This window comes from Anolis carolinensis, chromosome 4, assembly GCF_035594765.1.
Source record: "Anolis carolinensis isolate JA03-04 chromosome 4, rAnoCar3.1.pri, whole genome shotgun sequence".
Taxonomy (NCBI): domain Eukaryota; kingdom Metazoa; phylum Chordata; class Lepidosauria; order Squamata; family Dactyloidae; genus Anolis; species Anolis carolinensis.
In genome coordinates, this window is record NC_085844.1 from 229,136,910 (window position 1) to 229,150,074 (window position 13,165).

The 13,165-nt window shown below is 45.0% G+C and overlaps 1 protein-coding gene across 3 annotated transcripts in view; it reads left to right on the forward strand.

The window, feature by feature from the left end:
* Window positions 1–1,145: 1,145 nt before the first annotated feature.
* The window catches only part of slc9a8 (solute carrier family 9 member A8), an 82,390-nt gene continuing 70,370 nt past the window's right edge, over window positions 1,146–13,165 (forward strand). The window contains exon 1 of one of the 3 annotated variants that reach the window (XM_008110130.3): window positions 1,146–1,521. In XM_008110130.3, coding sequence (XP_008108337.1) covers window positions 1,499–1,521 — 23 coding nt within the window. In that variant the 5' untranslated portion in view covers window positions 1,146–1,498. Of the gene's footprint in view, window positions 1,580–13,165 lie in introns of all 3 variants that reach the window. The other 2 variants (XM_062978929.1, XM_062978927.1) reach the window with 2 other exon arrangements.

The window sequence follows — 13,165 nt, forward strand, 5'->3', positions numbered from 1 at the left end:
TCAAAAAGGGCACCTAATAATAATAATAAGTCAAAAATCAGAAACTCCTCAAAGCACAGCAGACAAAAACCAGTACAAGAAAACCGCACTACAAACTAGAGCTGACATTGCATGGAAAGTTCCTTGACAAAACTGAAAAAGCTGATAAGGAGAAGACCTGGCTCTGGCTCACGAATGGGACCCTGAAGGAGGAGACAGAAGGCCTGATCCTTGCAGCCCAGGAGCAAGCCATCAGAACAAATGCAATTCAGGCCAAGATCGAAAAATCAGCTGATGACCCAAAATGCAGACTGTGCAAGGAAACCGACGAAACCATTGATCATATCCTCAGCTGCTGTAAGAAAATTGCACAGACAGACTACAAACAGCGGCACAGCCATGTAGCCCAAAAGATCCATTGGAACTTATGCCTCAAGTACCACCTGCCAGCAGTAAAGAACTGGTGGGATCACAAACCTGCAAAAGTACTGGAAAATGAGCACACAAAGATACTGTGGGACTTACGAATCCAGACTGACAAAATTCTGGAACACAACACACCAGACATCACAGTTGTGGAAAAGAAAAAGGTTTGGATCATTGATGTTGCCATCCCAGGTGACAGTCGCATTGACGAAAAACAACAGGAAAAACTCAGCTGCTATCAGGACCTCAAGATTGAACTTCAAAGACTTTGGCAGAAACCAGTGCAGGTGGTCCCGGTGGTGATGGGCACATTGGGTGCCATGCCAAAAGATCTCGGCCGGCATTTGGAAACAATAGACATTGACAAAATCACGATCTGCCAACTAAAAGGCCACCCTGCTGGGATCTGCGCGCATCATCCGAAAATACATCACACAGTCCTAGACACTTGGGAAGTGTTCGACTTGTGTTTTTGTGAAACGAAATCCAGCATATCTATCTTGTTTGCTGTGTCATACAATAATAATAATAATAATAATAATTTATTTATTTCTTATAACCCGCCTCCATTTCAACTTAAGCGGCTGAGGGGGGAAAGGAAAGGGCCCGAGGCTGTTAGGAATTGTGGGAATTGAAGTCCAAAACTCCTGGAGGGAAGGCCCAAGTTTGCCCACGTCTGAGTCGCTCCCCTCGTCCAGCGCGGTAAACCACGAGGGTAAATGGGTGCAGCTGAACGCTTTCGAAGACAAAGTTTCAGGGCCTGGGGCAGGCCCCGAGAACAGAAAGGTTTCTTCCGGCCTTGCCTGGATTCCGCAACGGGAGGCGCGGCTGCCGGGAACGGCGTGACGTCACTCCTTCCTTTCAGAGACAGGAACACGCGGGCGGGGCAGTGACTCACCCCGCGCAGGAAGCGCCTCGCCCGCGCGGTGACGAACGCGCAGGCGCGGAACGGCACCCTCCTCCCCCTCCCTCTCTGTCAATCCCTTTCGCCTCGCTGCGTAGAGCGCGCCGTAAACAAGAATACCCGGAAGTGCGCTGTAAAAAAAAAGAGGAAGGCAGGTGGAAGGGAGAATCACCTCTCACCTTCTTCACAATGGAGAAAATGGCGGACATTGAGTGAGTGGAAGCTTGAAGGGCAGGGTGGATGAGGGTGGTAGCAGAGTATGGATGTAAGGTATGATTATAATATAGTATGAAGGTAATAAAGTCATTGTTTTTGCTGCGTTGGGTGCATCTAGGCCAGGCATAGGCCAGCTTGGGTGCTCCAGGTGTTTTGGACTTCAACTCCCACAATTCCTAACAGTCAGGAATTGTGGGAGTTGAAGTCTAAACACCTGGAGGGAAGGCCCAAGCTTGCTCATGCCTGGTCTATACTATAGAACATTGGTTCCCAACTTTTGGGCCTCTAGGTATTTATGTACTTCAGCTCCCACCGTTCCTAACAGCTGGTAAGCTGGCTGGGAGTTCTGGGAGTTGAAGTCCCAAAATATCTGGAAGCCTAAAGGTTGGGAACCACTGCATATAGAATGAATGTATTTTGATGTCCTGTCAAGGTGAGCCCAGCGTGGGCCGGACAGGCCTGTGGTGTTGGAGGAAAATCCTGAGAGTGCCTTGTACCACAAGAAGATCCAACTATCCCATATTCCAGGAAATAATTCCTTACTGCTCACTAGAAGGAAAGATATAAGAGGCAAAGATCTGGCCACTTCTTGGGAGGAGATCAATGACCAGTCTTGATAAAATAGTGAAAAGTAGAGACATCACACTGGCAACAAAGGTCCACATATTTAAAGCAATGGTATTTCTCATAGTAAACTATGGATGTGAGAGCTGGACCATAAGGAAGGCTGAGCGAAGGAAAATACAGTAGAGTCTCACTTATCCAACATAAACGGGCCAGCAGAACATCGGATAAGCGAATATGTTGGATAATAAGGAGGGATTAAGGAAAAGCCTATTAAACATCAAATTAGGTTATGATTTTACAAATTAAGCACCAAAACATCATGTTATAAAACAAATTTGACTGAAAAAGTAGTTTAATACGCAGTGATGCTATGTAGTAATGACTGTATTTATGAATTTAGCACCAAAATATCACGATGTATTGAAAACATTGACTACAAAAATGCGTTGGATAATCCAGAACGTTGGATAAGTGAGACTCTACTGTGGATGCTTTTGAACTGTGGTGTTGGAGGGAAATACTGAGAGTACCTTGGACCACAAGAAGATCCAACCAGTCCATCCTCCAGGAAATAATGCCTGGCTGCTCACTGGAGGGAAGGATATTAGAGGCAAAGATGAAGTACTTTGGCCACATCATGAGAAGACAGGAAAGCTTGGAGAAGATAATGTTTCTGGGGGAAAAGGAAGAGGGGCCGACCAAGGACAAGATGGATGGATGGTATTCTTGAAGTGACTGGCTTGACCTTGAAGGAGCTGGGGGTGGTGATGGCTGACACGGAGCTCTGGTGTGGGCTGGTCCATGAGGTCACAAAGAGTCAGAAGTGACAGAACGAATAAACAACAACAAAGGTATCGTTTCTTTGGAAACCCCAGTCACCACACTGACCTCACCCACCCCTTTCGAGGTCAGGTTTCAGGAAAGGTGAGTGCTGTTTTAGAGTCCACAGCAACGGGTCTTATGGCACCTTAAGCAAAATAAGACAAACAAAATACAATATATATAAAATCTTTTTTTTCTTTGTGCGTACCCCACCACCACCTCCCCAAAGGGACTTGGGGCGGCTCACAGAAGTACTCCAAGTGCTGCATATAAGCAACAATACACAAGTATCAATATAATGACATAAATTTAAACAACGTCGTCGTCTCACTCGTTCAGTCGTTTTCGACTCTTCGTGACCTCATGGACCAGTCCACGCCAGAGCTCCCTGTCGGCCGTCACCGCCCCCACTTCCTTCAAGGTCGAGCCAGTCACTTCAAGGATACCGTCCATCCATCTCACCCTTGGTCGTCCTCTCTTCCTTTTTCCTTCCATTTATGAATCAGCATCATAATCTTCTCCAAGCTTTCCTGTCTTCTCATGATGTGGCCAAAATACTTCAACATTTAAACAACAGCACATATAAAATCCCACTAATAAAATTCTAAGAGTATAAAATTATAAAAATTCCTATGTTCAGCCATATATATTACTATAGTCAAGCCACAGCTTTATTACTTTCCTTTATTTATTTATTTACAACACTTCTACCCTGCCTGTCTCAACCCCATAGGGGACTCAAGGCAGCTTTACACATAGGCAACTATTCAATACCTTTAAAAACAGTGTACAATAAAATAAACATTTAAAATGGAATTATAAAATACAATTAAAACAATTAAAAACATGTAAAACAATACCATCACTCCTATAGTGAAAGAAACTAAACTCCTATAGATGCAGCCTAGAATCACATTGGACTTTTTAGTTCCTTCATCACACTCTTGGTTCATGTTAAGTCATAATATTATTATCGTCAAACTATCGCTATATTGCTTTCTTCCATCTGGATGGCCATCTGTCACAAGTGCTTTGATTGTTCTTTAACTGCATGGAAGGGGGTTGGGTTAGATGGCCTATAAAATCCAAGAGGATCCTTTTATTTAAAAAGTCCCACTCATATTGCACATTAAATCATGAAAATCATAAAACACTAGCATATAAATACATAAAAGTATCTCCAAATGTATCCCACCCTACGAGCCATCCCACAGATTAAGATCTTCGAGTGAGGCCCTGCTCTCAGTTCCGCTGCCGTCATTGGTGCGGTTGGCAGAGACGAGAGGCTGGGCTTTTTTGGTGGTGGCTCCGTGGCTGTGGAATTCCTTGCCAAGGGCCTAGGGAAGCCCCCTCACTTTTAGGAAGCAACTAAAGACCTGGATGTGGGACCAAGCTTTTGGCCCATCCTAGGATATGGGTTGGTAGGACCTGATGATTTATTTGGATTAATATGAAGTTGAACACAGACTGGCTCTGACTTTTGGTACAATTCTACTGCCCCTGTTGTAATGGTCACATGGCTTTTTTGTTTTAATTGGATTTGGATATCAGCTTTTAATTGTGTTTTACAATTGTTTGGTTTTACTACATTTTGTATTATATGTGGCATTTAATTTTGCCATTTTGTAAGACTTTATGTAAGACATTATGTAAGGGGCCCTTGGTGGCACAGTGTGTTAAAGCACTGAGCTGCTGAACTTGCGGACCAAAAGGTCCCAGGTTCATATCCCAGGAGCGGAATGAGCCCCAGCTTCTGCCAACCTAGCAGTTCGAAAACATACAAATGTGAGTAGATCAATAGGTACCACTCCGGCGGGAAGGTAACAGCGCTCCACACAGTCATGCTGGCCACATGACCTGGAGATGTCTATGGACAACGCTGGCTCTTCGGCTTAGAAATGGAGATGAGCACCAACCCCCAGAGTCGGTCATGACTGGACAGACTGCTCTGGGTCCCCCTAGGGGAGAAGAGTGGTATATAAAATAAACCATGTTTTTTAGTCTGTTAACATGCCATGAGACTACCCACCCTGAAAATGTCTGCCTAATTCCAATTTCTACTGGCCTAGAAATCTTAGTTTTAGAATTAGAAATTATTTTTCCCAAATTTTTAATTGTATATAAGTGGCAAGCATAAGCAAAAATGACATTAACTAGCAAAACAGGTACATTGCAACATTCGAACAAATCCTTTCCCTCCTTAACCTCTCACTTGTGAACCCACCACCTCTCCACTTATTGAGATTGGATTTAGGTTATGTGCTGCCTACATTGAAGGCCTGGATTCTTGCATCCTCTTCAGTTTTTATTGTATTTGAATTTATGTGGAATCTTGTACCAAGATCACATGGTGGGTGCTTTGCATATAGGTGACAGTGACCTCTGCTGTCTGTGTGGCTAGGATGTTGAGGAGCCTGAAAGAGGAGGCTTCAGTGAAATAACCGCAAATACCCACCCAGAGTAAGTGATGTTGGGGACCAGGAATATTTCCTCCCCAGTGTGTCAGAGACTGGTATGATATTTGCATCTGTTGACTGCAATGATTTCTTTCCTTCCTGTTCAGTAGTTGAATATGCCGCCTTGGAGTGTGATGGAGTCATCTTCTCTGGAGGTTTTTAATCACAGGCTGGATGGCCATCTGTCAGGAGTGCTTTGGTTGTGTGTTCCTTCATGGCAGGAGGTTGGGCTGGATGGCCCTTGTGATCTCTTCAGAGCTCTGTGATTCTATGATTCTATGAAATGTACAAGGGACTGGCAGCTGATGGATGGTGTATCCACATCAGTTCAAGTATCACTATTTTAATTATGTCTGGTGTTGTGGAACCAGCTTATATTACCTTATATTTCATTAGGAGGGATAGTGACATCACTGGCATCCCCTTGAATGCTTCCTTTTCCCTTTTGTTCTTGTCCGGAGTAAAAATGAGTGACAGTGTGCAATTGTGAGCTATCTGTGTTGATATGTTGTTGGAATAAATAGGAAGTAAAGATCCATTAGTTTTACAAATAGACATGTTTCTGGTGAAACGGAAAACTGCTCCAGCTGGTTTATTGATATGAATCATTACAATTTCCTTCATTTTTGACATTTTATTACATTTCCGTGTAGCACATGGAAAGAGGATAAGGTCAAAGTAAGTTTGAGTAGATGGCTGTTACAGTCCACCCTCCTGTCCAAAACACACAAAGCCATCTTGCAGTTTTTTAGGCACTGTTGTGTTTCAGTTTACTGTTTGAGCTTTGGTTTGTGTGTGTATGGTTTTCCCCTGACATTAAGTCCAGTTCTGTTCAACTCTGGGGATTGGTGCTCATCTCCATTTCTAAGCCGAAAATCCAGCGTTGTCCATAGACACTTCCAATGTCATGTGGCCAGCATGACTGCATGGAGCACCATTACCTTCCCGCCGGAGTGGTACCTATTGATCTACTCACATTTGGATGTTTTCGAACTGCTTGGTTGGAAGAAGCTGGGGCTAACAGTGAGAGCTCACCCTGCTTCCCAGATTTGAACCACAAAGCTTTCAGTCTGCAAATTCAGCAGCTTAGTAGTTTAATCCGCTACACCACCAGGGGCTCCTGTGTGTGTGTGTGTGTGTGTGTGTGTGTGTGTGTGTGTGTGTGTATAGCTGTGATTGGTATCTCACAGGGGAGCACCGCCCTTTTTTGCACAGCCTATGTGTCTAATCTTCAGTGGCTAATAATTGAAAAATATGCAGCCTCTGTGTTCTTGTTTAACCCTGTGTCTTATCAGATAATTCTGATGTCATCTAGCACATCATTTTTTGCCCCCATATGTTTTCACTTGTTTTTGCCATGTGTATGGCAGTATACAAAACAGTCTCCTCTTGTTCTGTTTGCAGTGTAATGTTGTAATGTTTTAACACAAGTGTTGTAATGTCTCTGGTATCTATATTTTTCCAGTGTACGGCTCTTTAGCAGGGAATCAGATGTATCTTTTCACCATCTTCTGTCTTTTTGAAAATAGAATAAGAATAGACCACAGATTTGAACCTTGTCTGTCTCCTCAGAAATCTGTATAACGACCAAGTAAGAACAGACCACGGAACAGCAGACTGGTTCAAAATTGGGAAAAGGGTACCGCAGGGCTGTCTACTCTCACCCTACCTATTCAACTTGTATGTAGAACACATCATGAATTCAAGGCTTGAGTTAAAATTGCTGGAACTTTAGATATGCAGATGATACCACTTTGATGGCTGAAAGCAAGGAGGAGTTGAGGAGCCTTATAACCAAGGTGAAAGAAGAAAGTGCAAAAACTGGGTTGCAGTTAAACTAAAAAAAACCCCAAGAATATGGCAACCAAACTGATTGATAGCTGGCAAATAGAGGGAGAAAACACAGCAGCAGTGACAGACTTTTTATTTCTATGCACGAAGATTACTTCAGACGCAGACTGCAGCCAGGAAATCAGAAGATGCTTACTTCTTGGGAGGAGAGCAATGACCAATCTTGATAAAATAGTGTGGTGTGGAGACATCACATTGGCAACAAAGGTCTACATAATTAAAGCAACAGTATTCCCCGTAGTAACCTATGGATGCAAGAGCTGGACCATAAGGAAGGCTGAGCGAAGAAAGACAGATGCTTTTGAACTGTGGTGTTGATGGAAAATTCTGAGATTGCCTTGGACCGCAAGAAGATCCAACCAGTTCCTACTCCAGGAAATTATGCTCGACTGCTCACTGGAGGGAAGGCTATTAGAGGCAAAGATGAAGTGCTTTGGCTACATAATGAGAAGACAGGAAAACTTGGAGAAGATAACGATGCTGTGGAAAATGGAAGGAAAAAGGAAGAAGGGCCGACCAAGGGCAAGATAGATGGATGTTATCTTTGAAGTGACTGACTTGACCTTGAAGGAGCTGGGGGTGGTGATGGCCGACAAGGAGCTCTAGCGTGGACCGTTCCATGAGGTAATGAAGAGTCGGAAGCGACTGAACAAATAAATAGCAACAAACTCCTCATTTTTCAGATGCAACAAGATTTCTCCTACTATGATCCTTATTTGACCCCAGCCATATAGTTGAAATGATTCGTTCCTTTTCCTTGTACATTCCCATCCACCTGACTGAATTACCATATTTTATATACATGTTAACAGGGTCTCTTACATTCTTACTAGGCCAAGAGTTTGGTGTCTAAAGCAACTATGTTTGTCCTTGAGAGGTTGGGAAAACTGTAAAGCCAATTAAGTTCTTTCTGGAACTGTATTATAGCAGCCTCAGTCCTCTGGATTCATTCTATGGCATGCATCACGTTATTCCCATGTGATGATGGACATACCTGCCTTTCAACTTTACCTGCTTTCTACTACACATTGCCTTTTCAATGTGGCTGGATTTTCTACATGAAATATTTTCATCCAAAGCTGGGAGGATTAAGTAGCACTTTGACAGTTGTAAAGATGCTGAATCCACAGAAAATAGTTTCCTATGTTTTTTGGTGTGTTCGTGGCAGTGGTGGTAATTTTCAGAAATGTGAACAAAAAAGCACTTTTTCCAGATTCAAAATCAATTTGTTACTTTAAGAACATAAATTGCATTGTGTATAGTTCAGTTTGGCATGAAAGTTTGGTGCATGACATATTAAATATACAGTTTATTTAGGAAATAATTTAAAATTTGAATTTATTTCTTTTAATATTGTTACAAATGCAGCTTCCAGGTCCCAAATTGCAAGGAACATCTGACCTAGAGGGAATCTGTTTGCTTTTGCTCATTTATGAGGACTGGGGGGGGGGGGCATTAAAAACAGAAGGTGTCACGATTGAGAGGGTCTGATGAATCCCTTGCGAAGGTTTGTCTCTATGAATTCCCTGAGAGCTTCTTGCTCTGGTTCAGTCAGGGAGTAGAGATGCCCTCGCGGGATCGGGGCCCCCTCCACCAAGTCAATGGCACAGTCATAAGGTCTATGTGGGGGTAATTTTTCGGCTTCTTTTTCATTGAATACATCCCAATACTCGGAGTACTTCTTTGGCAAGGTGATAATGGGCTCGGTGTCTGTGGCATGGCAGACCTTGGCTACGAGGCAATGGTTTTGGCAGTACTTTGAAGCAAACTGCAGTTCTCTGTTGGACCAGGAGATGCTTGGGTCGTGAAGTGTCAGCCATGGAATCCCCAAAATCACAGGGAAATGGGGAACCTCGGTAACAAAGAAGGAAATCTCTTCCATATGTTCCCTTATCCACATCCTGGTGGGTTCCGACCACTGGCTTACGGGGCCCGTCTTGAGAGGGCGGCCATCGATGGCTTGCACCACACGGGCATTCTTGAAGTCATGATATTGTAATCCCAGAGAGTCGGCATACTCTCTATCAATGAAATTGTTGGTAGCTCCTGAGTCTATCATGGCGTGGATCATGACGGGTCCCTTTTTTGCTGACCATAAGGTGACCACTAGAAGGAACAGGACCCCGGTTGGCGGCTCTTGAATGGGTTTCTTGACCGGGTTGGCGAGCCTCTCTACGCCCGGTCGTTGGCTTCCCCCGCCGGCTGTGTGCCAGCCGCCTCAGACGCCTTCGTCTCCGTGGAGGACGCCGCCGCAAGACGGGCGGCGGGCTTCCCTTTGGCTGGGCACTCTCTGGCGAAGTGGCCCCCATTCCCGCAATACCAACAGAGATTTAGGCGTTGGCGGCGGGCCTTCTCGGCGGCATCTAATCTGGGACGCACATTGCCCAACTGCATCGGCACCTCCTCGCTCCCTCTGGGGTATGGGGATGGTGGTGGGGGTCTCCACACTGGACGCGGCTGAACGCTGGCGGGAGCGGGGGGTTTTGCCCCAGCTCTACCGCTCTGGCCTCGTACCCACTGTTTCCTGTTGGCAATCATGACTTCAGCCCGTAAACATTGATCGATGAGTGCTTCAAGCATTTGGGGAGGATCCACCTTGGAGATTTCCTCCAGCATTTCAATGTTGAGACCCTCCCGAAATTGTCCTCTGAGGGCAACATCGTTCCAGCCGGTGTTGTGGGCCAGCACTCGGAACTCGGCTATGTACTGAGACATGGGTCTGTCTCCTTGGAAGAGGCGGCGGAGTTTGTGACCGGCTGCCTCCAAATTGTCCTCGATTCCCCAAGTCTCCTTAAGGTGGTCCAAGAAGCGTTGCGCTGATCTTAGGTGTGGAGAGGCTTGGTCGAACAGTGCCGTCGCCCAGTTGGCCGCTGGCCCGTCTAGAAGACTGTAAACCCACGCCACCTTGATGTCTTCTTGGGGAAACTCGGCAGCACGGGCCTCTAGATAAGCTTGGCATTGGCGACGGAAAACATGAACCTTAGAAGCTTCTCCAGTAAACTTGGTTGGCAACGCCATGGCCGGAAGACGGATTCCGCGTTCCTTCAAACCCTTTATTTCCCCATCCTGTGCATTGAGCTTATCACGGATTCGGTCCACCTCATCCTTGTCGATGGTGTAGGTAATCGGCTGGCCGCCCGGTCCAGGTCCGGCTCCGGTAGACATTCTGGCCGAGGTTAATTGGTGCTTAGGGTGGCGGAGTCAAACTGTCACGACCCAGGCTACAGAGCACCAATAACCATACGCAGAGGCCAGATTCTATCTAATATCTTTATTAAGGAAATATATAAAGTTAATAAAAGCCAATGTAAAAGTTAGTCCAGAAGCAGACCTTTCAGGAAAGGTCAAAATTAGTCCAAAGAAACAATGTCCAATATGAAATATTAAGGTCCAAAGTTGTAATCCAATAACCGAAACACTCACTTTGCCAGGCAAAGTGAGGGGAGATGACAAGGTCCTTTAGTCCATGAACTTGAGCAAGGCTAGGAATTAACTTGATACTTGAAAACAAGGCTTGAATCGTGGCACAAGGTAACAAGGAACAAGAACAAGATCCGTGGAATTACTTGGTAAAATCCGTGAAACAAGGCAAGGCTTAGTCCTGAAAGGCGAGGCAAGGTCCGTAGGTAAACAAGGCTGGGAAACAGGAGCGAAGGCTTGAAAACAAGAACAAGGCTTGAACAGGAACGAGGCTTGGATCGGAGCGCGCTGTCCAGACACAACTCGCTCCGGAGGCTGACGAATTGACTCCGCAAAGTTACTCCGCGGGTAAAACACCTATATAGAGTCTAACTTTCCCGCCGAGAGCAGTTCTCTGGGAACCAGAAACGAAAGCTAATCTCTGAGACCAGATGTTTGACTCCTTAAAGATTCTCATGGAAAGCAGGCTTAATTGGCTAAATTCTTAGCAATTATTCTAGCACTCCTGCGCGAGGCCGCTTCCAAACCTCTCTGTTGTTTACAAAACTCATGGCGAGAAAACACAGGAGATGTAGCCTCAGTGTTTGTTTGACATACTTCTGGAACATAACCCTCTTGCAGGTGCAAGGTTCCCAGATCTGGCTGGGAAGAATCTGTCTGGGAAGAATCCAGTTCTGACTGGGAAGGTAAAAAACCCAAGTTTTCTTCTTCATCAGGCATCACAATGTCATGAGCAGGACTACAAGGCCCATGGGTCATCACAGAAGGATTAATCAGTGTTAGTAAGGAAAAAATATTTTGTTCTTTCTAGTAATCCAAAGTGCCAGGCAGTCCTAAAGCACTCACCCATGCCCATAAAAATAAGAGAAGAGCAGAAATTACAGTGGTGTGAGATACTGTATATCGTCTTAAATTGCTGTTTTCAACATCCACATTTATACCGTATAGGGAAGAGCAGATATATAAATGTCTTGTCTTAAACAATTTATTAATCACTGTAAAACAATCCACAATTTCACTTTTCCTCTAATGAAAAATGGGGAAAAAATACAGCCTCACATTTTTCTTGTTCTTTCCAGGTCTTCACTTCTCTAGATGTAACTAACACTGATCTAAGTTTTTTAAAAGTATTTTTAATGGGTTTTGTTAATACACTGTCAGGTTCTTCAGTTACAAACTCATTTGTTAGGTTTTATGGACCTGGGATAGATGTATTCTCTTTAAACCATTGAATATTTCTGGGGAAATTCCAGCTTCATCTACTTGAGTTCTTGCTAGTTTTCACCATTTCCCACTATGGTTGATGAATGGCCTTTTGTCTTAATGACAGTATTTGTCTTAATGGTAGCAGAGCATAAAGCCCCTTAGATGCCCATAATAACACACAGACTTAGCAATACATGTTTCCCAAGAACTTCAGTGTTGATTTTTAAATATAGAAACCAGCATTTGTTTCACTGTACTATCTGTTTTGTCAAAATATAACTTCAGGAGAATAGTATATCTGTGTAACAACGCCCTAGATATATTGCACAATGTTTGTTTTGGTAACAAGAATCTGTGAACATTTTTCACATACCAAACATCAAGGAGGCTTTGGGCTTGCCCCTGTTTTAAGGGGAAAAGTGGGCTAGTAATAAAGTTAATATTAACTCCCTAACTCATTTAGTTAAAAGGATCATGTCTCAGGGTGAGGTGTGAGGTGTCATCTGTACGCAGATGATGTCCAGCTCTGTCACTCCTTTCCACCTGTCACTAAGGAGGCTGTTCAGGTCCTGAACCGGTGTCTGACCGCTGTGTCGGACTGGATGAGGGCTAACAAATTGAAATTGAATCCAGACAAGACAGAGGTCCTCCTGGTGAGTCGTAGGGCCGAACAGGAAATAGGGTTACAGCCTGTGTTGGACGGGGTCGCACTCCCCCTGAAGACACAGGTTCGCAGTCTGAGGGTTCTCCTGGACTCATCGCTGAGCCTGGAGCCTCAGGTCTCGGCGGTAGCCAGGGGAGCCTTCGCACAACTCAGACTTGTGCGCCAGCTGCTCCCGTTCCTTGGGAGGTCTGACTTGGCCACAGTGGTCCACGCTCTGGTTACATCCCGCTCTCTACGTGGGGTTGCCTCTGAAGACGGCCCGGAAGCTCCAACTAGTACAACGGGCGGCAGCCAGATTAATAACTAGGGCGGCATACAGGGAGCGTATCACCCCCCTGCTAAGCCAGCTCCATTGGCTGCCAATATGCTACTGAGCCCAATTCAAAGTGCTGGTTTTGACCTATAAAGCCCTAAACGGTTCTGGCCCAATCTACTTGTCCGAACATATCTCCTCCTATGAACCAGTAAGATCACTAAGATCATCTGGAGAGGCCCTGCTCTCGGTCCCACCTTTCTCACAGGCACGGCTGGTGGGAACGAGGGACAGGGCCTTCTCGGTGGTGGCTCCCCGACTGTGGAACGCCCTCCCTGGAGATATCCGACAGGCTCCTACCCTGCTGGGATTCAGAAGGGCCATGAAAACATGGTTATGTG